This window comes from Mustela nigripes, chromosome 2, assembly GCF_022355385.1.
Source record: "Mustela nigripes isolate SB6536 chromosome 2, MUSNIG.SB6536, whole genome shotgun sequence".
NCBI classification, from domain to species: Eukaryota; Metazoa; Chordata; class Mammalia; order Carnivora; family Mustelidae; genus Mustela; species Mustela nigripes.
The window spans coordinates 213,416,564-213,443,458 of NC_081558.1; the positions used below are offsets into that span (position 1 = coordinate 213,416,564).

General features: G+C 38.0%; 1 protein-coding gene across 2 annotated transcripts in view; it reads right to left on the bottom strand.

Annotated features, from left to right (window-relative positions):
• Positions 1 to 26,895, bottom strand: part of BRWD1 (bromodomain and WD repeat domain containing 1) — a 108,145-nt gene that overhangs the window by 39,214 nt on the left and 42,036 nt on the right. Inside the window, exons 16-23 of one of the 2 annotated variants that reach the window (XM_059392358.1) lie at positions 26,565 to 26,693; positions 25,925 to 26,150; positions 19,844 to 20,029; positions 17,596 to 17,779; positions 13,647 to 13,740; positions 9,884 to 9,988; positions 2,740 to 2,834; positions 834 to 1,023 (exon numbers count right to left, since the gene is read on the bottom strand). In XM_059392358.1, the coding sequence (XP_059248341.1) occupies positions 834 to 1,023; positions 2,740 to 2,834; positions 9,884 to 9,988; positions 13,647 to 13,740; positions 17,596 to 17,779; positions 19,844 to 20,029; positions 25,925 to 26,150; positions 26,565 to 26,693 (1,209 nt within the window). Of the gene's footprint in view, positions 1 to 833; positions 1,024 to 2,739; positions 2,835 to 9,883; positions 10,016 to 13,646; positions 13,741 to 17,595; positions 17,780 to 19,843; positions 20,030 to 25,924; positions 26,151 to 26,564; positions 26,694 to 26,895 lie in introns of both variants that reach the window. The other variant, XM_059392357.1, reaches the window with a different exon arrangement.

Below are 26,895 nucleotides of genomic sequence, written 5' to 3' on the forward strand. Positions count from 1 at the left end.
ACCCTGTGCATATGGTAAGGAACAGGAACAGCATAGTTAAGAGCGTGAAGATGCCAAACGAAGGAGAACATGCCAGATGTGTCTGGGACACATGGCAGTAACAGATGAGAGAAGATGAAATTGCCCCAAAATGTCCTGAAGCGTATTTCTGGTGTTGATTAACAGGAGAAAATAAAGAGTTATTGTGGGATTTTGAGCAAACAGAGCTCCTCCTTTAGGTGTCAAACTGGGGAAGGAGTCAGTGCCAAGGCCAATCTGGGGCAGATTCAACAGAGAAGGCTTCACAACAGAGCAGCTTTTCCAAATATAAATTCCATTTTACATTTGAGTTGTGCTAACATTGTCAAAAGAATATAAAAGTTCCAATTTCCTAAAGATTTTTTTTTTTAATTTTTATTTATTTGACAGAGGGAGAGACAGCACGAGAGGGAGGAGCTGCAGGCAGAGGGAGAGGGAGAAGCAGGCTCCCCGTCAAGCAGGGAGCCTGATGTGGGGCTTGATCCCAGGACCCTGGAATCACGACCTGAGCTGAAGGCATACACTCAACCGAGTCAACACGCCAGGTGCCCCCAAGACTTTTAATTTTTTTTTTTTAAGATTTTACTTATTTATTTGACAGACAGAGATAAGATATGGGGCTCCCTGCTGAGCAGAGAGCCCAATGCAGGGCTTGATCGCAGGGCTTGATCCCAGGACCCTGAGATCATGATTTGAGCTGAAGGCAGAGACTTAACCCACTTGAGCCACCCAGGTGCCCCTTAATTTCCAAATATGGACAGAAACACCTCTATAAAAAGTGTAAAAAGATGTTTTTAAAGATATACTTCTCTCACCTCTTTTTTAGGCTTATTTTCTTTCTTTCTCTTTCGTCTCCGCTTTGGAGGAGATAAATTTTCAGCAGACATTTCATCCTCTGAACTACTGCAAAAGCGGGTAATGCGCCGACGCGATGACGTCCGCAGAGGTGGCTGCAGATTGATGCCTGCATCAGCAGTCCAATCAGAATATCGAGATGACGAGTCACTGGAAAAGGAAAAATGTGTAAGTTGCAGGGAACCAGAATCTAAGCCCTGACAGCAAACCAGTCACATAACACTAAGAGAAGAGATGAAGTGGGAAGGAAGGAAGGATCATGGGAAAATTTAACTCGAACACTCTGCCTTCACCATCAGCGACTACTGAAATAACCAGGGATCATGCGAAAGAGAGAAACCTGCACTGATGCTGGAAATTAGGAAAGGATGTAAGCCTGAGGAATTATTTTAAAGTATAATACAGAGGAGACACTGTGGAACACAACATTTAGAGCCAACCATCGATCCCCTTTCAGAAGATGGAGTGTAGTTATGAAAACAGGAGAGATCACACAGAACTGTAAGAGCAGGCCCTCCTCCCACCCCAAGTGAGAGGGGGCTCAGGAATAGACTAGAAACTTTAACTGGAATGAAAAACCATCTGTGAACAGACCAAAAAGCCCAAGGAAAACATAACCACAACAAACAGAAAGCTGTAAGTGGTCAGAGCTTCTTGCCAAGAGGGGGACCATTACTTGATATGACAGAAGATTTGTGAGAGGAACTCGTAGCCCACCCCAGAGCAGAAGCAGAGTCCGACAGGAAACTAGATCCAGAAAATGAGCCCCTGCCCAGTGCTAGCTTCAGAAAATACAGAAAAGGATGACAAAGGACTCTATTGGGCCATCACTGGCCAACCACATACCTCTCAGGCTCAATAAAACATACTCACACTAACACACACATTTCTAAGAGCTGTTTATTATAAAAAGAGTTATTTACAAAAAATTCAAGAGCACCTGCTTTGTATAATAAAATTTAAGAAAAGCTAAATTAAAAGATAATAATTATAGAGACAGAAAGCATAAGAGTGGTTGCCAGAGGACGGGGATGGGAGGTGGAGAATCACTGTTTAGTAGGTATGCAGTTACAGTTTTGCATCGAGCTCCAGAGAGTGTGTGCAAGACAGTATGAATGTACTTAACACTACTGAAACATACACTTAACGATAGTTAAGACAGTAAATTTTATTATGTCTGTTTCATAATTAAAAATGAATTTTAAAAAATAAAATAGACAAGTGTTCTAAAAATTACTCCAGCTCCTAATCATAATGGAATAAGAGAAGTCAAGAAAGAAAACGGAGTACAGTAAGGTGGTCTACACCAGGTGGTCTAAAACAGGACCAATGAAAATAGAAAGAAGATACTTTCAGTCCTATTTGGCAGAGGCACCTTCCTACATGTGGTGATGGATATGTTCATGAAAAGAAAAAGAGGTCCAGATTTCTGGCTTGAGCATCTGTCAAAGGTGAAGCTGACATTTATTTACCAAGAGAAGGAACAGATGTTAACATCTCGATCCAATGAAATTTCGATACCAAAACTAAACACAAGGTCAACACACGCATAACTAATACTAAACAGAATGATGGTGTTACCACACACACTTTGGATACTACTCGTTAGAAATGCAGCTCAAGACTGGACTGATTTGGAGTACACACACCCGACGTCTGGCCGGCTCAAATGTTTACAATCAAAAATGCCTAAAATATTTTCTACAGATAAAGTTGTTAATCCGGTTTTCTTCTCCTTTTCAATGTACTAAAAAGTCAGTTGTCCCACAGATGTGAGCTCTTACGTCTCGAATGCCATCCGTGCCCCACTGCATCCATGCCTACGACTGAACTGCCGAAAAGATGGGAATAAGGAAAAGCAGATACCTTGAACTCTCGCTGTCGCTCTCACTTCTTCGATCACTCCTCCATTCTTCCTCTTCAGAAGAACAAGAGCCTTCACTCTGATCACAGGAAGTCTCCTATTGGCCGAGGTGGGGGGGGGGGGGGGGGGGGGAGAGATGTAGATAAAATAAAACTCCTGATTTTGGAGATTAAACAATACAAGTCAAGAAAAACTGTACTTTGTCCTGATCATCTTGGGCCATCGGGCAAGAAAAGAGTTAGATGGACTTAAAAAAACAAGAAATAAATGTTCTTACTATATTCTTTTTCTTATCAAGCATAAGGCATTAGAGTCTAAGACTTAACACTACTACTGTTGATACCGCCAGCCCTTCTGAGTGAAGCTCGTAAAAAGTCAATGTAGATGTCCTCAGCATTTTGTGGGACTTAGGCCACCGTGACAGGTATGCAACCGGCTCTCATCGTTCTACTCTCACCCCCATGACGGACGTTGTGCATCTTTCCATATGACCTATAGATATTCTTTGATGAGGGGTTAGGCATTTTGCTAATTCTTAAACTGGATTGTTTTCTTATGAATGTGTTTTAAGAATTCATGGTATGTTTTAAATACAAGTCCTTTATCAGATAGCAGTTCTACAAATATCTGCCCCCAGTCAATAGGACTGGGAGTCCTATTTTCATTGCATTTTCATTCTCTTAATGGTATCTTTCCCAGAGCAGATTTTAATTTCAATGAACTCTAGCCTGTCATGTTTTTCTCTATCAGATTGTGCTTCTGGTATTTTATCTAAAACGTCACTGCCATTGCCAACGTTCCCTATATTTTACTGTATGTTATCTTCTAGAAATTTCCATTTTGCATTACATTAAGTTTATGATCCATTTTGAGTTAATTTTTATGAGAAGTCTCAGTCTAGATTATTTTTTTTAGCATGTGGATATCCAGTCATTCCAACACCATTTGTTGAAACACTATGTTTTATCCACTGAGTGGTATTTGCTCCTTTGTCAAACGCTACTTGATGATCTGTGTATTAGTCTATTTCTCGGTTTCCCTATTCTGTTCCACTATTGTCTATGCTTTCACTGATCTCACATTGTTTTAAAAATTACAGATTTATACTAACTCTTAATGTCAGGTAGTGTCAGTCCTCCAACTACTTTCTTCAGTATCCTAGGTCTTTTACCTCTGCAAGTAAACTTTAGAATCACTCTGCCAACACCCACAAAATTAACTTGGGATTTTGATCGGGATGGTGTTGAATCTACCAATCAATCTGTGAACAAAAGACATCTAACAACAACAAACAGCAACAGGGTCTCTCCTTCATTGACTATGGAAATACAAAACACAACATGGGACTCGAGAAAGTCTGGAAGTCTCTTACAAAGCTGTCCAACAGGGCCTTATCATTCGATGCAATAAACATGCTCCTTGGTATTTACCCAAATGCATTAAAAATACTGTCCATACAAAACCGGAATGTGTAAGTTTGTAACAGCTTTATTCCTAACTGTCAAAACTTAGAAGCAGCCAGCATGTCCTTCAGTAGGTAAATATATAAACTGTGGTAAATTCAGACAACCGAATATTACTCAGTTCTAAAAAGAAATGAAACATCAAGCCACAAAAAGTTGTAGAGGAAACTTAAACCTCTTTTACTAGAAAGTAGCCAATCTGCAAAGGCTCCATACTATATAACCTAACTATACGGCATTCTGGAAAAGTCTATGGAAACAGTAAAAAGATTAATGGTTGCCAGTGGCTCAGGAGGAGGGAGAGAAGAGTTAAGTATAGCCCAGTGGGGTTTTAGGGCAGTGAAACTGTTCTGTCTGATGCTATTATGGGAGATACTGATATGGCAGACAATGCATTTGTCAAAACCCACAGAACTATACAACACACGGTTATCCCTAATGTAAACCAGGGAATTCACCTCACCAGTTAAAGCAAATCCACCGCACTAATTCAAGACATTACTAATAGAAAAGACTGTGTGAAGGGAAGAGAATATAGGAATTCACTGTACTCATTGTGTAATTTTTCTGTAAACCTAAAACTGCTCCAAAAGAGTCCTTTAAAAAAAAAAAATTTTTTTTTTATTTATTTGACAGCAATCACAAGTAGGCAGAGAGGCAGGCAGAAAGGCAGAGGGGGAAACAGGCTCCCTGTTGAGCAGAGAGCCTGATGTGGAGCTCAATCCCAAGACCTGAGCCAAAGGCAGAGGCTTTAACCCACTGAGCCACCCAGGTGTCCCCCCCACTTTTTTTAAAGGGAAGAGAGCGGAACAAACAACTTTTTGATCATCACAGCACCAATGGTTGTGATCCACTTTAAGTTCTGGCCATGAATCCCAGGCAGGTACTTTTAAACTGAGACAGGACCTTTTCCTGTAACAGCATTTACTTTAGGAGCTTTGATAACAGACCATGAAAATGTCAGTAAGATCCAAAACTCAAAAGGCAAAATATTAAGTTAATATCTACTTTTGGGGGCATCCAGGTGGCTCAGTTGGTTAAGCCTCTGCCTTTGGCTCAGGTCATGATCTCAGGGTCTGGGGATCAAGCTTTGCTCAGTAGGAGTCTGCTTCTCCCTCTGTGTTCTCCCCCTCTCTCAAATAAATAAAATCTTACCAAAAAAAAAAAAAAAAAACCTACTTTTGTTTACTTCATTTGAATAGGCAAAATGTAAAGTCAAAATATTCTACAAACTGTTTCTCAAAATGTCAGCCCTGTTTCTCAACACTATTCCAGGAGTACATTCCAGGCCTAGTACAACAGAACTACTAAATGGAATGTGCTTCACATGCTCAAATCAACTTTTTCTTAAAATCACAGTAATAATAACTCTTGAAAGCTATTACCTCGAAACCACACACCCTATGAAATGTCTTATATGTGTTATCCCAACTCTCCAAACACCTGTTAACATAGGCAGAATTAAGAACAAAGAAAATTAAATTAAGAACTAAGAAAATAAGAATTAAGAAAACTAACAACACTAAGTTTCAGAGATTCTGATTTAACTTGCCTATCAAGGTGGCATAATCTACTTGAAACTTTGAGGGACTTTTCTTTAAAAAAAAAAAAAAAAAAAAAAATCCTAAGATTACACAAGCTTCAACCCCACACAACTTATATTCACCCTGCCTCTGAGTGTTTTGCTGTCTCCCAGACCCTATACATTACTAGCTCTTCATCTATAGGAACACCCAGGGATAAGAAAAGTAAAAGTAAATAACAAGCCTGGGGTCACAGGATGATAAGTACAGGAACTAGAATTAAAAATCTGGCTAACTTTCCTACCATGGGTGCTTTCCAAACCAAAATGGAATGGACCAACATGCATATACATAATGCCACAATCTCTATCCTACTGCCATACACATTACATACACACTCTCATCTCCACCCAGCCACAAGAGCCCCCACCCCCATTCCCCCTACAACAACATAAGTGAATGAATTCATATCGATGCAAGTAAAACCAAGGACACCAAACCACAAAATCATGATTTTAAAAGGTCAAGTGGTTTTAACATTCCACATTATCTATGCTTTCATTAGTTTAAAAAGTTCCTCATTACTTAAAAACACACCAAATTAATAAAGACAAAAATTCTAAGACTGATACCAGTGATGATTTAAAAAGCAAAAAAAAAAAAAAAAAAAAAAAAAAATCTATAATCAATCCTGGTATTTCAAAAAGAATATAAGAAAATAAGCATTAGTTGATATCCCCTTAGCAAAAGACAGTATGTATGTATACTGTAGACACATAAAATAAAGCATCTTTCTTAACGTGACAGTGGTAGACTTGTGTCCACCAACAGGAATGCAGACCCATGTCTCTATAAGCACTCCGCGCTGCGCTGGAAGAACTGAGGAATGCCGTTAGACCAGAGAAATCCATAAGAGGCACAAAACTTAGGAGTGAAACTAGGTATCCGTGCAAAGGAGAAGAGATACCTGAAAACCTCAGAAAATTCAATGATAAAATTAACCCAAAAATTCAGGAACACATCAGAATGTGTAAAAAAATTAAATCTGCTGAAATCAGAAACCTTCATCTACGCCAAATAATAACTACTTAGAGGCCATAATGGCAGAAAACACCCAGCACCTTACAAATTACAGATAACTATATATCCCTAGTTATAAAGAACTTTTTTTTAAGATTTTATTTTTATTTCTTTATCTGACAGAGAGAGGGACAGCGAAGAGAGAGAGCATAAGCAGGGGGAACAGCAGAGGGAGAGGAAGAAGCAGATTCTCCACGGAGCAGGCAGCCTGAGGCAGGGCTCGATCCCAGGACCCCAGGATCATGACCGGAGTCAAAGGCAAGAGCTTAACGACTGAGCCACCCAGGTGCCCCAGTTATAAAGAACTTTTAAAAATTAAGGCAGGGAAATGTGCTTGGGTGGCTCAGTTGGTTAACCGTCTGACTCTTGACTCTTGATTTCGGCTCAGGTCACGGTCTTAGGGTTTTGAGACCAAGCCCTGCATTAGGCTCCATACTGGGCAAGGAGCCTGCTTAAGATTCGTTATCTCCCTCTGTCTCGCCCCCCGCCCCCCAAAAAAATAAAAATTAAGGTTCAGGGCAGGGTGAGGAGAGGCCAAAAACATGATAGAGAAATGACCAAAAGACATAAATACACGGAGCATGAAGATTTAAAAAAAACCACCCTAAATATATGAAGAAATGTTCAACAACTTCACGCATATTATGAGAAAGTCAAAATAAAACTTTCTGTGAAATAAACCAAAGACAAAAGAACAAATATTGCACAATTACACTTACAGAAGTCCCTAGAATAGGCAAATTTATAGAGAGAAAGTAGAAGGCAGGCTACCAGGGATGGAGAAGGGAAATAAGTCTCAGTGGTTAATGAATACAGAATGTCTAGGATGATGAGAGAGTGCTAGAAACATACAGTGGTAATGGCCGCACACATCATAAATGTAGTTAATGCCAATGAACTGTATGCAGAAAAATAGTTAAAATGATGAATTTTATATTTTACCAAACTGAAAGAACAGCCAAAACATAAAAATAAAACTATACTAGGACACCATCTCTCACCCACTAAATTGGTAAAAATTATCAAGTATAACATACTCTGTGGGCTAATGGATAGGGAAACAGGCACTCCTAGATGCCACTGGTAGAAATGCCAAGTTGGAACCCTCCTTCAGCAGGAGTTTTTTTCTATCACTCTCTCATACACCTCACAGACATCTATCTTTGGACCTGGCAATCCCATTCCCAGAAATGTACTTCCAAATTGCATCTCCGACAGGACAAAACTACATACAAAGACAAAAAGATTATTCACTGTAACACTATTTATGACAAAAACACCGGAAATGTCCTAAATGCCCATACGTGAGAAAGTGGTAAACTGTTACAAGCCCACAATCACGTGTGATGCAACTCTTAAAAAACAGGGAGAAGATATTTAAGAACCGATATGGAATGGGTTCAAGAATATTTTAAGTGAAAAAACTCAAGAGCAAAAGGGCATCTAAAGTATGCTCTATCTTGTGTACAAAAGGAGAAACAATAAAATGCACAGGTATGAAAAACACAGTAAGCATAAACCAGAAACTAGTGAGGATAGGTGGGCATGTTTATCGTAACTGTCCAAAACTATTAAGAAAGGGTTAAAACATGTTCAATTCACTATAAGAAACTAATGTAAAAACAGTCTCATCGCATAAAACAACGTCAGATCAATTAAAAGGCTGGTGATAAGAGCAGCTAGCATGACTGGATATTAGACACTATTTTAAACACTTCACAATCAAGTAAGTTCTCACATCTTTGAGGAATGCATGCTAACACTGACTGCTTTTACAGATCTGGCCAGAGCACATAAAAGGTTAAACAACTTGTCTGAGTGGAAGAATTTAGATTTAATATCTCCAACACTAACTAAACTACTACTGTAATGCTTTGTAACAGAATTAAATGAATAGTCTGTCCATCCATATGGAACACTTCAAACCTCAAAACGTTTACTGTTTAGAAAATATTAACATCCAATTATTAAATTTTAAAGACTCTACAAAAATATTGGCTTCCCCCCAAAAAATAAAAAAAAAGACCACTAATTCTACAGCATTCCTCAAAGTCAAGCAAAAGGGCTAAAGAAAAGCTTAGCTATGACAGCAAAAGCACCAGCAACTACGTTAGAAAAAATATCAACTGGATATTCTCAAACTTCATAAAACTTTTGTGCTTCAGAGGAAACCAACCATCCAATAAGTGAGACGTCAGCACTCTGAATGGAATATGTATATACCCTCTTATCTGCAAGGACTCCCATCCAGAATAAAAACCTTTTATGGCAATAACAAAAAAAGACAACCAAACTGAAAAACAGGCAACATATTTGCACAGACAAGAAATAAGCACATGTTCCACATCACTAATCATTAGGGAAATGCAAATCAAAACCAGTGAGCTAGCCCTTCACTCCCGCCGCTAGGATGGCTAAAACCAACAGTACAGACAATGCCAAGTGCTGATAAGGATGTGGTGAGACTGGAACCCTCACACATTACTGATGGAAATATAAAACAGTACAGCTGCTTTGGAAAACATTTTAGCAATTCCTCAAAAGATAAAAACATAGAGTTACCACATGACCCAGCAAACAGACTCCTAGATACCAAATGAAATGAAAGCCTATATTCAATCAAAAACCTGTCTGTTAGTAAGCTGCATTATTCATAACAGCCAAAAACAAGGATGGATACATGCCACGCAGGGATCAACCTTGGAAACCTTATGCTAAGTGAAAAAAGCCAGTTACAAAATCATATTGTATGATTCCATTCATATAAAATGCCCAGAATAGGCCAATCAATCCATATAGACAGAAAGTGGTTGCCCAGAGCTGAGTGAGGTGGGCTGGGAAGTAACTGCAAATGAGTGTAAGATTTCGTTTTAGAGGCAATGAAAATATTTTGAAGTTAAATAGTAGTGACGATAGCACAATTCTGTTAATACACTAGAGATACTAGATTATACAACACTGGTATGGTAAGTATCTCAGCAAAACTGTTAAAAATTCTTAGACTCTTGGCAGATACAACGGAAAGAATTAAGACAAATTACTGAACATTATTTTATATAATTTAAAGTTACAAAACTCACATGTCTCATAGAGCTTGAAGATTCATTTCCAGAAGATAAGTCAAGCCGGCCAAGATTTCTTCTACCGTAATTTGGGTATTTGCGCCTGCACGTCCTCTGCCTAGACTGTGACAGCAAAACCACCGAGTCAGACTGAAACATAAACATGCAAATGGAAATCAACACCCAAATGAGTACAAGCATCAGTAAGATGGGCATTCTTTCAAATTCCAAGAGGAATTTAAGGCAAAAATAAAAAATAATAACACTTCAAATACACACACACACACACAGTTAAATTAAAACTTGGCATTTTTACTTAGAAGACATAGTTTGCCATTAAGAATGTAACAACAACAATAACCCAAAACAGATACCTCTTAAAATACGTATCTTAGAAGTGAAAATATATATTCGTATATTATCATGCTGTCACCAACATTAAAGAACACAAGTATAGAGAAATATCTGAAATAATCCTCAAATATTAACCCTGCTTATTTCCAGATTTTAAATTTTTAGAGGACTTTTTTTCAGTACTTTTCAGCTCTGCTTGAATTTTTGAAATGTCATATTTTGTCAAAACAAAATAATTAAATAATCTTTAAAAATCATCCAAATAAAATAGACTGATTTAAAGGGTGGAGGGAGCCTGCTATTCCTCAAACACCCAAGTTGTATGAGAAATCACTCAAAACACATTTTCCTTGACTGATAAATTAGTTTTCACATTAGTGCCTTCTGTGTGATAATGACTGGTGTCTTATCATTTCAATACATCACTGGCTAACTTTTTTTTTTTTTAAAGATTTTATTTATTTATCTGATAGAGAGAGAGACAGCAAGAGAGGGAACACAAGAGGGAGAAGCAGGCTTCCCATTGAGCAGGGAGCCCAATGTGGGGCCTGATCCCAGGACCCCGGGATCATGACCTGACCTGAAAGCAGACGCTTAATGACTGAGCCATCCAGGGGCCCCCAAAATATATAGGGAATCTACCTAAAACCCTACAAAGAAGTGTAGGAAAAAGAAAACCCTAGAATTTCACTCAGGAAGAGAAAGCTGAAGGGTCGAAAGATAGGCAAAACACTGACAGACTAAACTAATTAAATTAGGCTCACAGAAAATTGCAATTCAGAGCCTTCTATGTGTGGGAGAACTCTCCAGGCTTTGGCTATTCGATCAAAGGGTACTGCCAAGCCCTATCAGTAAACCATATTAGAAGAGTAATCCAAAGTAACTACAGCCCCATCCTTGCTTGGATTAAGGCAATACAGGCTTGACAGTGGCCCTAGCAGTTTACCAAAAGCAAACATAAATCTTCTCTAGGGGAAAAAATATCCTAGACTTCAAATAATCTCTAACATTTAACATTCAATCAAACCACAGATAACAAAGAAAATGCAATGGTGAAAAATGAGAAAAAAAAAATCAACAAGCAATGGAAACAGGGGAACAAGATATTAAAATAATGAAATTATCAGACATGGATTTTTAAAGTAAGTATGGCTGATTTTTAAGAAATTAAAATAATGAGAACTTTAGCAGAAAACTGGAAGCTCTAAAAAGGGACTGTATAAAAATTCTGAACTGAGAAAAACAATAACTAAAACTAAGAACTTACACAATGGGTTTAACACCAGATTACACATAGCTAAACAGAACTAACAAAAGTAAAACAGAGGTCAGGAAAAAAGTTCAGAAAAGCAGCAGCCTAACTGAAGAGAATCAAGGAGTAAAAGTTTAGTACACATGTAACTCAATGTCACGAGGAGGGAAACATATGCTATGCAAGCACTAGCCAAAGGAAAGCTAGCAGAGCTGTATTAAGAATCTGGAGAATAAAGCATTACTAGAAATAAGGGGTGAAAATTCACAATGAGAAAAGGTTCAATTCAGTAAGGAAAAAGGAAATTCTAAAGGTGTATGCACCAAATAATAGAGCGGCAAACCACATAAAGAAAAACAAGTAGAAAGAGAGAAATGTACAAACATAATGAATTTTCACACATACCTCACTACAGGTAGAAGCACACTCACTCTGAAATGCCACAGGGCATAAACTACCAAATGGAAGATACACATATCCTATAATCCAAAAATTTCACTCCAAGGCATATACTTAAAAGAAATACACAGATACCAAGAGATATATACAAAATGTTGAAAGAAGAATTATGACTGATATTCAAACATGAAAACAACCCAAATGTCCTTCAAGAACAGACTAAATAATACCAGCATAGTCATCAAAGGAATACTATACAGCAATGAAAACAGAAGGACTTCACCTACTCACCACTATACAAGTAAATCTCATCTAGCCAAATGACTAACCCAGATCAAAAAGACTGCATACTGTAGGATTCCACTTAGTGTTTCTTGACATTTTTGCAACACTGTACCCCGTACAGGAAACTATGAACATTTTCCTAATTTGCTCCCCACTAAATGTAATGTCACAGATCTGTATGGTCAGTGTTTACACACTGTATCTAAGCACGCTTAGTAAGTAAGATGGTTAACTTATAAAGCTTAGACCTTTTACTCAATATAGGATTAAGAATCATTATTTTTGAATTAGAGATTAAACTGAAAATTTTAAAGCACTTCACATTTAACTATTTCTTAAATTTTAATATATTTTAATTGCACAGACTATATCAATATAACCAAATTAGAAAATTATAAATACACAAGGAACAGCAATGTAATCAAATTTTTAAAAATCTTCCGAAACTTACTCTTCCAGCAAAAGTATAACTGAAAAAATTTATTAGTTTCTTTAAAATGATTTTAGTGAATTTAACTTTCAAATTTTTTCATGAGAAAACATCCTAACTCAGGCCAAAGATACTCATTCAGTCAACGCTTTTTCTTTTCAGTCTGACGCTCTCCCAACTGACCTATTCCGGCCGCCCAACACTTTTTCTTTTCAATATTCGACATAGTTAAATCACTTTTAAGTTAAAGACAAAAACTATTTTTACTTCATTCTCAAAGCCAAGTCATACAAAATTATCAAGGATCAAGCTGAAACAAGGCAGGTCATGGCAGCCAGACCTGCACAGGCCATCGGTCATGACGTACCCTCAAGGCTGAGTGGTGAACTGAGAGCAAGTCCCGAAAACACAACCACTTTCCAACAAAGTTCTGTAGCACTGATCTTGCAAACACTGTGCATCTACCATGAATCAATGTTATTGCTGCTCATGTGATGTTCATGAAAATCAAAAGAGAAACTAAGAATGAGATTAACGAATGAGATTTTCTCCAGCAGGATGAGCACTTTGAAGGGTCACAAACCATTGTTAACATCTAAGGTTTCTTTTTTTAGTTTATCATCTGGATAAACTTCAGAAAGAGATAAAGCTAACCAGCAGTTTTAGAAGTCAAGCAGCTGGCTAGCTGTAGAAGTCAGTGAGTGGGAATGGACTTGAAATGTTTGCAATAAGCCTGTAACATTCTAGCTCACAACCAGAATGATTATCAAAGAGTAGTTCCTAGAATCCTTCAGGAATGTTAGGCAACTTCCTTCCCTCATTTCTCCTTTCCTAACAGCTGTACAACCTTATGTCTACTATTTTTAAATCGTCCTAACAGTTGTGCTCTTTCCTAACAGCTGTACAACCTCATGTCTACTATTTTAAAATCCTGAACAGAAGACCTTGAGCAAGAAATATCCTACATCAGGGAAAAGTTACTAATATTCTCACTGATCCCCCCCAAAAAAGGTATAAATTCAGTTTTATTTCTAGTTATTGGATTTAAGAATTTAAGTTACCTTTTGTGTGAGCTGGAGAGTCTTCCTTTTTCTTCCTATTATATAAAGATTTCTTTCTTCTTCACCTTTCTCTATTCTGAAATCTTCCAATTTCCTACAAATACAAGTATCCAGTATATTGGTTAGTGAACTGATAAAGTAAACGATATAAAGAGGAAAAAAATAATCATTATGATTTTGGTCATCATAAGGTTATATACTCTTGAAATTAATACAGAAAATTTCTAAAGTTATAAAATAAAATCAAGCTATACTTTGTTAGAAATTTAATATAAATTAGAAATTTAATATAAATATAATCTGAGAGGTAGCTAGGAGGTCCTAAGATTTTATTTATTTACTTGACGGAGAGGGCGAGCACAAGCGTGAGCACAAGGGAGCCTGGTGTGGGCCTCGATCCCAGGACCCTGGTATTATGACCTGAGCAGAAGGCAGATGCTTAAGGGACTGAGCCACCCAGGTACCCCCTATGTTTCATGTTTAAGACAGAAATAATTATTTATATTTTCATTGACCTAATACAGCCAACTCATACCGGATCTTTCATTATTAGCTACTCAAAATCTTAGTATGAATTTTCCAAGATTGCAATTCCTTACTCTAAAGAAATAAAAGAAGAATCCTCCTCTAAATTTATTCAAACTGCATGTTTTATAATTTGTAGAAAATCAGAATAGCACTGTTACTAGTACTTCTAATCATGTCTCTCTCTCAACTCATACCATACAGAAGATTATTCTGTGACCGATTTCAAAGCAAGGGACCTTCCACCATGAGAAAGGTACCAAAGTTCATTTTCCTTTTCTATGGTTAGAGAATTCAAGTGACTAAAAGTCCTTTTTCTCTAATTTGAACATTGTTGAAAGCATATGGCTTTGTGTTCACTTTAAAACCCCACTTGGGCCAGTTTCACAACTGGCATATTGGCCATGCTCCAAAATGTAAGCAAATGCTCTGAAACAGAATATGCACAAATGCCCTAAGGTAAAAACTGATTTCTACAGAAACTGCATTTTCCTCAGGGTACATCTGCAGCCCACGCTCAGTATACAGCAGAGCAACACTCTATCTATAGAGCAACTCTAAATCAGACTCAGTCCTTCAAAAGCTGTCTGTTTCACCAATTTCATGTGTATTTAAGAACTATATACGGTTTTTCACTCACAGCCAAATGGAATTCTACTCCATTGCTTCCCTTTGTTTTGAAAATGAAATACTACATACACTTCATTCTCAATCAATAATAAAGCAAAGGAACATTCTAGGCCTTCCTGAGTATCATCTTCAACTCTGTACAATTCCACGGTTAAAGTAGATGGTCCATTAAGAAAAAAGATAAAGATGACAAGATGGACAGAATTAGCATGAAAAAAATGAGAAGAGTTTCTACTATTACTGAATTAAGACAAATTACGTGCCTGAGTTCCAGCTCCCACCAGAACCGTGTCTAGTGCAAAGCAATACTATGCGCTCATCGTTCTGCACACCGGGGCCATTAATTGTCTTATGCTTTCACCTATTACCTAAATTTTTCACAACGGACACATACTACTTTTATAGTTGGAAAACAAAACTTTAATTTTTTTTGATCCGCATTAAATGCCACCCAAAGTGAAGTTATGTAAAATTCTCATTGCTCCCGCTAGAAGGACTATTCTCGAGAGCACTGGCCACTACTCCATCAATCAGCATCTCCTTTACAAAATCGCACGTGTGTTTTAGAACACAGTACTACAGTAAGCTGCACTCTTCCTTGGGAAAATTTCATTATAGCAGACAGCTAACTGATGCAAAAACTCCATTCTCCTTTTCTTCCTTCAAAACAGAATCTGTTTTGGGTGCCTGGGTGGCTCAGTGGGTTAAAGCCTCTGCCTTCGGCTCAGGTCATGATCTCAGGGTCCTGGGATCGAGTCCCGCATCGGGCTCTCTGCTCAGCAGGGAGCCTGCTTCCTCCTCTCTCCCTCTGCCTGCCTCTCTGCCTACTTGTGATCTCTGTCAAATAAATAAATAAAAATCTTTAAAAAAAAAAATTGCCATTTAAGAAAAAAAAAAGAATGTTTTTATTGTGACTCTTTGTTGTTCTAAATACAAACTATCACCTAGCCTCCTCCGTAGCTAAGTATGTCCAAATGACAACATTCTTATCAATGAGTTATGAACAGAAAAATGAGATGTGCGACCATTAAGGCTGCTTAAATGAAGTTCCTCAATAAGGAAAGTCCTTTTTGTCTCTTTCTTCTTTATTCTGGCCTATATCTCCACCACCATCACAAGTGCAGGTATGTGATGGCTACTATAGAAGTCCAGCTATCTTGGACTTTGAGGTGACTTTAAGCCTGGAAGCCATACTGTAAGATGGAGATCAGAAACAGCCTGAGTCCCTGATTAACCAGGGAACCATGGTTCCATCTCAAAACTATTTCCAGTCTTCAATGTTAAGAGAATAAATATATGCCTGTTTAAGGATTATTCTTCAGGTCTTTCAATCCTGGTACCTGTCTGCTTCCCTTATTTATGACAACAAAAAGTATCCCAAAATGACATTTTTGGTTCTGATGACTATGCAACTCAGACACAATTTTAAGGCTTAATTAGAGCATAGTACATACATGATAGTGATTTTCTGTATTTCTCATCCCAATTCTAGATTTTGCTTTTCATTATTTTACTGTATATTTGTAGACATTCTTATTTACCATACAATATGTAAGTACTACATTCCTCCACCAATCACTGAAACTCTTCTGCCTAAACACATGAAGCACATACCTTTACAAAATTATCTTCTAAGTATTAGTTATTAGGAGACATAAGAGAATACTGAACATTTCAGATTATCGGTGAAAAGGAACATTTGCTACCTCTGTTTCATTAACTCAAAAACTCAGCAAGTCACCTCAGTAGCAAAAAAAGACCCTAATGCCCAGACTATAATTATAAAATTATTTCCCACTATAAAAAAAACCAGGCTACTTCAAGAATGACTCCACATCCAGGATGAGAAATTTACATGATGAACCTATAACACCTTGCCAGGCCTGAGAGCAAGGGTGCTACAGAAGGGTGTTATCATCATTCAAAAAGGACTCAGGAGGCACCTTGAAGAGACTCCTCCTGGCCAGAGACAGAGAAACTTAATAAAAGGTTATCAGAAATGAGCTAAATCATAGCAGTGTGATTTTTACAGTGAAGAACACAAGCACAAATTGGTCATTCCTGGGGGTAGAAGGGAGTAAATCTTCAGTTTGAAGGTAAATAAAGCAAAATAAGCATATATCTTGTCTTTTTTATACAAACTTTCCCACTAGATAATCAAACAGTACATTTGGGTAAATTTCTTTTTTAGATATACCCACTGTAACAAATAAAGATTTAACAGAGTTGAGCCATCACTGTTTTATGGCCCCAGTGAGTTAATGAACCTAGCCACTGAGCACCAATGCCTGCCATCATCACAGAAAGAGTATACACATATGTGTCTTTTGACAAAATTACTGAAGAAACAGTCTTGCAAAAAACTGAAAACATGACATCAAACAAATGGAAATTTAAATGCTGACTGGACATTTGGTTCTACCAAGGTATTGTTTTATAAAGGTACCATAATGGCCCTGCAGTATCTGAAGACAATTCCTTATCTTTTAGAATTACAGAGACGTAGTTATAAACAAAAATATACGCCTGGCATTTACTTCAAAATAACACTGAACGGATAAAAGTGGGTATTTGTAAAGATGGAACAGGAATAGTTAAGAAAAAATATACCACGGTAAAAACTTAGAAAACAATTTCAACATTTTCCTACCACAATTAAAATAGATTCCAATCCATTACTAAAATATATTTATATGATTATTTATACCACTAATGCAGTACAAAAACCTGTAAATAACCATATAGATATATTTTTGTAGAGAGAAACAATATTAATAGATATCCTAAAACAAACCTAAATATGCCTAGTGGTACCTCTGGTACAACCACTCTTCGCTTCCAAGCCTGCAGGTCACGTTCTGTAGCAATCTGACTGCGAGGAGCGTTCTGATGCATCTGACGAACACCTTCAACTTGTCCGCTACGACGCAGACCAATATTTGGAGGGGACTGGATGTCTAAGCTCAGTCTTCTAAAACCTGCAGGAAAATTGTCAAAACTGATTCCAAAACAAATTTTAATCTAATATGTATTTTACACAAAACAGGCATATAGATACAGTCCTCCTAATAGCATACAAACCAAAAACACAAATCCAAAAACTTTGGAAAAAGAATCAAAATGTTAACTGAGATCAAAATACAGAATACAGAACAAACATTAACTTCAACTTCCATTTTTACCAGACTTCTTAAAATCTTTTATGGTATTTTCTACTATAATGCCGTATTTGCCATCCTAAAGGCTCTGCCTTCTTCAAAACTGTACACTAAAAACATCTTTTTGGAAAATTTAGCATTGCAGCATAGTCTCCTCAAACTGTAGCGGCTTTATAACAAGAGCTCAAACACTAACATTACTTGTGACCTTAAGAGATAATCTGAGCCACTCAGGCAGGTAAGGTAAGCTGCCAGAGTGGCTATGAAAACTTCACAAAATGCAGAGTGGGGAAAGCTGGCAGCACTTGAACTGGAGCTGAGAGAGTGGAGGACAGGACAATGCAGACAGCAGCGAGCCCTAAGCCTGTGCAGAGCTGATCAGGTGGGCAGAGGAGACAGGGCAACCCCTCGTGAGTGGAGGTTAGCAAGATGAAGAATGGAGACCAACGTGGTGGCAGGTGTCACAGATCAAGTGCCTGTTCTCTTAAAATCCCAGAAGAAGGGGCTTCTGCTATTAACGCTACAGAGAAACTGGGGCTATATCCTTGTCTGCAGGAGGCTATAAAATTCTACTCCAACTCTGCCAGCTTTTCTGGGCCAGGGCAGAGTTGTGACTGAACACAAACCCCGAGTCCTTCTAGGTACAGCATTCTGTTTACCAATCAAATGTGAACCAACTTGCACTGCACCACACTTCATCTACTGAAGAGAACGTTCTATAACTCTATTTTTTTTTTTTTTTAAGCAGGCTCCATATCCAGTATGGAGCCCAACGTGGGGCTTGAACTCACAACCCTGAGACCAAGACCCAAGCTGGTATCAAGAGTTGGGACGCTTAACCGACTGAGCACCCTCAAGACCCCTAAAAGGTCCCTATTAATCCAAATATCTGTATTAAAATATACCGATATTTAAGAAACACATTTTGAATTAAGAACCAAGAATAAATTCTAAATTTAACTGCTCAAGTTATAGTATCAATCTCCAACAATGTGAAGAAACAGGTTATTTGTATCACTTGTAAATACCAAGTCTGAGAAATAGCTCAAATCGTCATAAACAGATTAGTCATAAAGAACAGTTATTCCACACACTAGAGTACTATGAAGCCATAAAAAAGGATGAGGAAGTGCTGTGAATGAATATGGACTGATTGCTAGAATATATTGTCAAGGTGGAAAAAAAGGGCACAGAAGAACACAGCAGCAACTTGCAGTATTCCTGCCCAAAATACTTAACCCATCTGTTGGGAGAATTTGCTTTTTCTTTTCTGTAGACACGTGGAAACACGGGTCAAGGACAGATACAGAAATTCGGGGACAAGTACCCTGCACAGTATGACATGGCAGGGATGACCTCTGTGGCACCTGCGGCTTCCCTCCTCTTCCACAGGCACTTACTTTCCCCATCGAGCTTCCATTGGCATAATCACGGTCAGCACCCCTCCATTACTCCCACTACTGAGGTAACTAATACTATATTCTAAGGTCAAGAACCTCACCCTGACAACTCACTTCAAGCCTTCTGGTTCCATAAGAAACATATCATGCTCTACGCAACTAATTTTTTTTTTTTTTTAATTAAAAGCATTTAAAGGGAAACCTAGAATTGTATCCTTTAAAAAAAAAAAAATTTCTTTACTCATTTAATACAATTTTGTAAATACTCTTGTTTTAGAGCAAAAAAGTTTTAACAGTCTTTCAAAGTACTTGAAAATCAAGTGTCCATTTGTCAGTACATCAACTTCATGCCTAATGAAGTTACCTTAAGGTTCCTAAAGTTAGAAAAATACACATAATTTTTCACACCTCATGTACCTAAAAATGACTTTGTTTACTCTTTGATTTCAGCATATTAAGACAAAACACTTCTCATACATCTTACCTCTTCGGGGTGTTTCTTCTCCACTTGGAAGTCCACCTGGAAGAGCGTCCTGATCTGCCCCCATTCTCTGATCCTGCTGCTGCTGCAACTGTCTAATCATTCCATCAAGAACACTGGGCTCTGGGCTCCGTTCACCATTATCATTGGTTTGCAGGCTTATAATCTGTTCAATTACCTCTCCATCACCTGTACAATCACAGCCGTAACACAAAATTATAATAAACATGAACAGGAAAACAAACCTTCAGTAGACTAAAATTAAAATTATATTAGCAATAATCAAATTTCTTTAAAAAAACATAAATGATTGGGGTGCTTGAGTGGCTCAGCTGGTTGAGCAGCTGCCTTCAGCTCAGGTCCTGATCCCGGGGTCCTGGGATCAAGCCCCACATCAGGCTCCCAGCTCAGCACAGAGCCAGCTTCTCCCTCTCCCCTCAGCTCATGAGTGAGCGTGTGCTTGCAAATAAATAAAATCTTTAAAAAAATGAATAAGCAATAAAAAATATCCTATATATTCATAAATAATTGGATCAGAGAAAAGATTCAAAGCAAACAAAACTCTTCCTATATACCAACCACCACAAAAACCTCAATAGCCTCTGAAGTGAGCACATGGGAACATGTGAGAGTTTCAGTGGAAGCTTTATTTTGCTGCTTCACACTAACACTCCCCTTGCCTCACCTAAGATATATTTCATTAACTCTTTTTAAAGATTTTATTTATTTATCAGAGAGAGAGAGGGAGAGAGAGCGAGCGCAGGCAGACAGAATGGCAGGCAGAGGAAGAAGCAGGCTCCCTGCTAAGCAAGGAGCCCGATGTGGGACCCAATCCCAGGACGCTGGGATCATGACCTGAGCCGAAGGCAGCTGCCTAACCAACTGAGCCACCCAGGTGTCCCTATATTTCATTAACTCTTATTTCTCAAAGTCTCTGACAAGACCAGAGCAACAATGTATGATTTCTGATGTAGAGAAAAGCAGAGGTATTTCTCCTCTATTCTCTTAAGAAATAAACAAAAGTGTAATACTCTTCAACCAACTACAGCTGTAGCTCTTACCATCCAAGGGTCTTGAGGCAGGTATGCACACATACCTCTCCCATTAAGCTTTAAGTTACTCTGTTTCTTAGGTATGCTTTTAGCCTAGCCAGTACCCAAAGTACAAAATCAGATTTTTTTTTAAGTGCCTTTGCTTCTTCATTTTAGAAATAACAGGTTCGACCAACATTAATGGATAAAAAGTGTTAGATGGTTGTGGGGTCTGGAAAGTTATCTCAATGCTAACTTTTTCGGGGCGCCTGGGTGGCTCAGTGGGTTCAAGCCTCTGCCTTCGGCTCAGGTCATGATCCCAGGGTCCTGGGATCGAGCCCCTTATCAGGCTCTGTGCTTAGCGGGAAGCCTGCTTCCTCCTCTCTCTCTGCCTGCCTCTCTGCCTACTTGTGATCTCTGTCCATCAAATAAATAAAGAAAATCTTTAAATGAATAAATAAATAAATAAATGCTAACTTTTTCATGCAAACAATTCCTGACATAGCCTCCCATATAAAATGCATCTTCTTTGAACATAACATAGGATATAGACCATACCCCCAGCAACTTACAAGGAGAACCCTAACAGACTGAAATTGATAGGGTATTAGTCAAAAGAATGCAAAATATAAACTAGCCTCCACAGTAACAGATACAGAAACTAAAAAATGTCATGTACTAATTTCAGGAAAAAAATATTTGCATTCTACTATCTGAGTTAAATTCCCTTGTATCTATGGATAACATCTCCATTTTACCATGGCAATCAGTGAAGAACTTACAAGAGCTAAATATCCTAACCTATCTTAAAATCACGAATTTTTTTTGTAATTTTCAAAAAATGAGCTAAGAAAGCAAAAAGTGGAGCCCTAATCTAAAATGTTAAGAAGGTTTTAATTAGAACTGGGAATAAAAAAAGATTCCTAAGACCACAAATGGAACCTAGGGAAAAGAGTAGAAAAGGACACCTCTAGTCCTCCCCATCCCTGCATGATCCCAGGGTCCTAGAGTCGAGCCTCGGGCTCCCTGCACAGTGGAAAGCCTGCTTTTCCCTCATCCACTCCCCCTGCTTAAGTGTTCCTTCTCTCACTGTGTCTTTCTCTGCCAAATCAATAAATAAAATCTTAAATAAATAAAATGCAGGACTGAACATCATAGAAGACTGAATTGCACAGAAATCTCAAGAGATACACACTAAAGTTGAATTGATTCTTTGACTAAATAATGGTATGTGCACACACTGGGTGAAACTCCACCATACTAAGGAGAAAAAACATGAAAAGGCAGTTTCCCAAAAAATTTCCAGCGCTCTCACAGAAGTGGAAATAGTCCGCGTTCACACTAGCCAGAACAGATAAACTTTGGAATATACAGCAGAATTGTTCAATGCATACTTCCAATTCTAAAACTCAGAACAGTTAAAAATATGTGTTTAATGCAATGAAGAATGCAATGACTGCTAGTGGTGTGGTGCCAGAAGTTCCATCCACCACTGCTTCTGTAACACCAGTGCAATTGTCAACACTTTTAAAAAAGTAAATAATATTTCCATATTATTACAAAAATAGTTATGACCTTAAAGACTCCATAAAAAAGGTCATGGATAAAACCACAGATCTGCAAACCCACACACTGAAAATTCCTGTCCTGCCATTAGAAATAAGTAAGACAAACAGAAGACATTAGAAGAGATAATATGAAATACTAAAAGGTAATCAATTTCACACAAGGCAGGAAAAAAAAGGACAGAAAAGGATAAAGAGAAAAAAAGAGCAAAATGGTAGAGAATTAACCCTGATGATACTAATAATTTTATTAACTGCAAATGGTCTCCATTTTCCAATTAACAAATAGGTTGTTGAACTGGATTGGTGCCTACACGAAATTTGTTTTAATATGAAGACACAAATCGGTTACAAAAACTGAGAAGCTACACCATGACAATACTCATCAAAACTGGGTGGACTGGCACATCAATACAAAATAAAGAAAAAGTCTTCAAAAGAAAAAATAATACCAAGAAAAAAGAGGAAAAATTCATAATGATAGAAGAATTCACCCAGAGGGCAATCTGAAATGGGTCTGCACCTAAAAACAGAACATTAAGTGATGTCTGGGTGGCTGAGTTGGTTAAGCGGCTGCCTTTGGCTCAGGTCAGGATCCAAGGGTCCTGGGATCAAGCCCTGCCTCAGGTTCCCTGTTCAGTGGACAGCCTGCTTCTCCCTCTCCCTCTGTCTGATGCTCTGCCTATTGTACTATCTAGCAAACAAATAGACAAAATCTTTTTTTTTTTTTAAGATTTTATTTATTTGTTTGACAGAGATCACAAGTAGGCAGAAAGGCCGGCGAGAGAGGAAAGGGAAGCAGGCCCCCGCTGAGCAGAGAGCCTGACCCAGGGCTCGATCCCAGTACCCTGGGATCATGACCCAAGCTGAAAGCAGAGACGTTAACCCACTGAACCACCCAGGCACAAATAAACAAAATCTTAAAAAAATAAAAAATTTTAAAAAACTTAAAATAGGGGCGCCTGGGTGGCTCAGTGGGTTAAGGCCTCTCCCTTCGGCTCAGGTCATGATCTCAGGGTCCTGGGATCGAGCCCCGTATCGGGCTCTCTGCTCAGCGAGGAGCCTGCTTCCTCCTCTCTCCTCTGCCTGCCTCTCTGCCTACTTGTGATCACGGTCTGTCAAATTAAAAAAAAAAAAAAAAAAAAAAAAAAACTTTAAAATACATAAAGCAAAAACTAATAGAACCAAAGAAGGACATAAGATAAACCCACATGTAGTCTGGGGTTATTATAAGGAATGATGAAGTATCAGAGTGGGAAAAAGCCAACTGTCCTTCAGCTGTTAATGAATGAATAAATACGGGTATACACATACCATAGTTCACTAACAAACAGGAAAAAAAACAACTGATTTGTCCAACAAAAATGAATCTCCAAAGCACCATGCTAAGAAACCAGACACTAAAGATTTAGTATTATACAATTCCATTTATACAAAATTCCTCAAAGAGACAAAATAAAAGTGACAAAACAGAATAGTCATTACAAGTGACCTGGAGAAGATTCCAAAAAGGCCTAACAGAACCTGCGCCCCAAGGTATACAGCAGTGACGTCCACAACAGCCAAACTATGCAAAAAGCCCAGATGTCCATCAACAGATGAATGGATAAGCAGATGGTGGGGGTGTGTGTGTGTGTGTACACATGGTGGAATCTTACTCGGCCATCAAAAAATTGAAATCTTGCCATTTGCAACAACGTGGATGGAACTAGAGGATATTATGCTGAGAGAAGTCAGTCAGAGAAAGACAATTATCCTATGATGTCACGCACATTTGGAATTTGAGAAACAAAACAAAGGGTCACAAGGGAAGAGGGAAAGGATAAAGACAAAATCAGAGAGGAAGGTAAACCATAAGACTCAATCACAGGAAACAAACAGGGCTGCTGGAGGGGGCGGGGGAGTGGGGGGATGAGGTGACTGGGCGATGGCCATCAAGGAGGGCTTGTGAGGTAAAGAGCACTGGGTGTTGTGTATATATAAGACTGATGAATCACTGGCTTCTACCTCTGAAGCTAATACACTGTATGTTAATAATTGAGTGTAAATCAAAATAAAAAATTAATTAATTTTGCTTTAAAAGGCCCAAGAAAACTTTTGAGGGCACTGGAAACATTCTATACCTTGACTATGGTGGTGGTTATGTGATTGTTTAACAGCTGCCAAACTCATGTGACCTGTACAGTTAAAATTCATGAATTTTATTTTATGTAAGCTATACTTCAATTAAGCTAATAAAAAATTAAACACTTAAAACAGTAAACACATAGTGATAACTGGTGATTAACTTTTAGTAAAATAAACCTCATCCAACAAAACAAGCATTTTTTTTCTTTGCTTAATAACATCTGTATGGAGAAACACTACACTGCTAGGAACAAATACAAAACATAAACTCTGCCCTTGACTAGGACCAAGAGCAAGATGGGACTCAAACATCTTGTGTCAGAAAGGAAAAAGTGTTCAAGGGACTCAGAAAAGGGAACAGTCAGCCTTTAGAGACTCTCACACTCAAATCTAAAACTAGTATGAGCAACAAATAATGACCATTATGGATTATAACCCCTTATATAACAATCCCTAAATCTGAACTACATAAACATATAAACTAATAAAATGCACATGGAATGACAACAGAGCTGGAAAACAACCATTCTGCAACCTTTAGAACTGATTCAGGCAAAAATCATCAATGGATCCTAAAACTTGAAGGTAAAGTTTGGTAAGAAACAGGTTATTTACATCGTATCTCCCCACAAATTTCTAATCAATTACAAAGAGGAAAATAACTCTGTACTGGAAAACTTGGCGGGCACCTCAACCAAGTTTGCAAAGACAACATCACCAACATTTGGACAAAGCACAATCCTCAGCACACTGACCTGACGCTCCAGGAAGGCGACATCATCATTTACACTGTATTCTATCAAAAACTGTACAACCTGGGGGTGCGCCTTGCTAGCTCAGTCAAAAGAGCACATGATTCTTCACCTTGGGGTCATGACTTTGAGCCCCACACTAGGTGTAGAGATTATATAAAAATAAATAAATAAAACTTTTTTTTTAAAAAAAGCACAACCTGAACTCCACCAAGGATAAATTTAAGGGGCAGTGCCCAACTGAGATCCACATCAGGGAAGAACAATAAAGTCTTAACAGGCACAGAGTAACAGACAAAATTTGATCACAGACCATGGACTTAGCAACAGTATTACATCAGTGTTAAATGATGGTAACTGCTTATGGTTACGTAAGAGAATACCTTTTTCTTAGAAAACACATATGAAGTATTTAGGGATAAATGATCATGCAGTCGAGAACTTATCACTCAAATGGTTAAAAACAATTATATGTATCTAGAGAGAGAATGATAAAACAAATACCGCAAACTATTAACATCTGGTAAGTCTAAAAGTATGTGAGTTCTGTATATTATTTTTTAACATTTTTCAAATAAGAAGTGAAAGAAAAAAATTGTTTTCACTTACTTGTTGCCACATAGCCTAGCTGTGGAACCAAATGTTCATCTGCAGAATTTTCTCGACCTGGTACTAATCTCTGATACTTAGTCGGGTGAGGATTTCCATCTACATCTACCAAGAATGGTGGAGGCATAAGGTGAGGAGCCTGCTGAGTTTGCTCATCTAAGACGTAATTATTAGAATCTCTAATCAGTGGTCGATAGTCAGTATGGAAGAACATCTGATCAGGAATCTGAAAAAAAGGTGTTTACAAATTGACATTTTGAGGTTTGTACATGTTAAAGAATACAAATATTAAAGTTACTTATAATTTGAAAAAACAATGAAACCAAATCAGTACACCTATTTTTAAAACATCCTTCATAACTACTTATTCTACTACTATAAAAAAGTACTAAGAATGACCTTTTCCAGACAAACCAAAAAACAGACTCCTACTATAGACAACAGATGGTTACCAGAAGGAGGTGGGCAGGGAGATGGGTGAAACAGATGAATGAGATTAAGAGTACACTTATCTTGATGAGCACGGAGTAATACACAATTGCTGAATCACTATGAAGCTAATATAACACTGTCTGTTAAACTACACTGGAATTAAAACTTTTTAAGAGTGGTTAAAATGCCACAAAAAAATTAAAAAGACCTTTTCATATGGCTTGCTGCATCCAAAACCAAATATCAGAAGGTGTCCATGAGAATCTGTACAGGCAAAATGCTGTCCATCCTGTGAAAACTTACAGTCAAAGACAGCTCCATGTCCTTGTCCTTCAATCTAGGAAAAGGAAGGAAAAGTTAAAACCAATTCTACATGAGTGCTTTTGCTTTATCAAAATTTAACAAACAGGGGCGCCTGGGTGGCTCAGTGGGTTAAAGCCTCTGCCTTCGGCTCAGGTCACAATCCCGGGGTCCTGGGATCGAGCCCCGCATCAGGCTCTCTGCTCGGCAGGGAGTCTGCTTCCCTTCCTCTCTCTCTG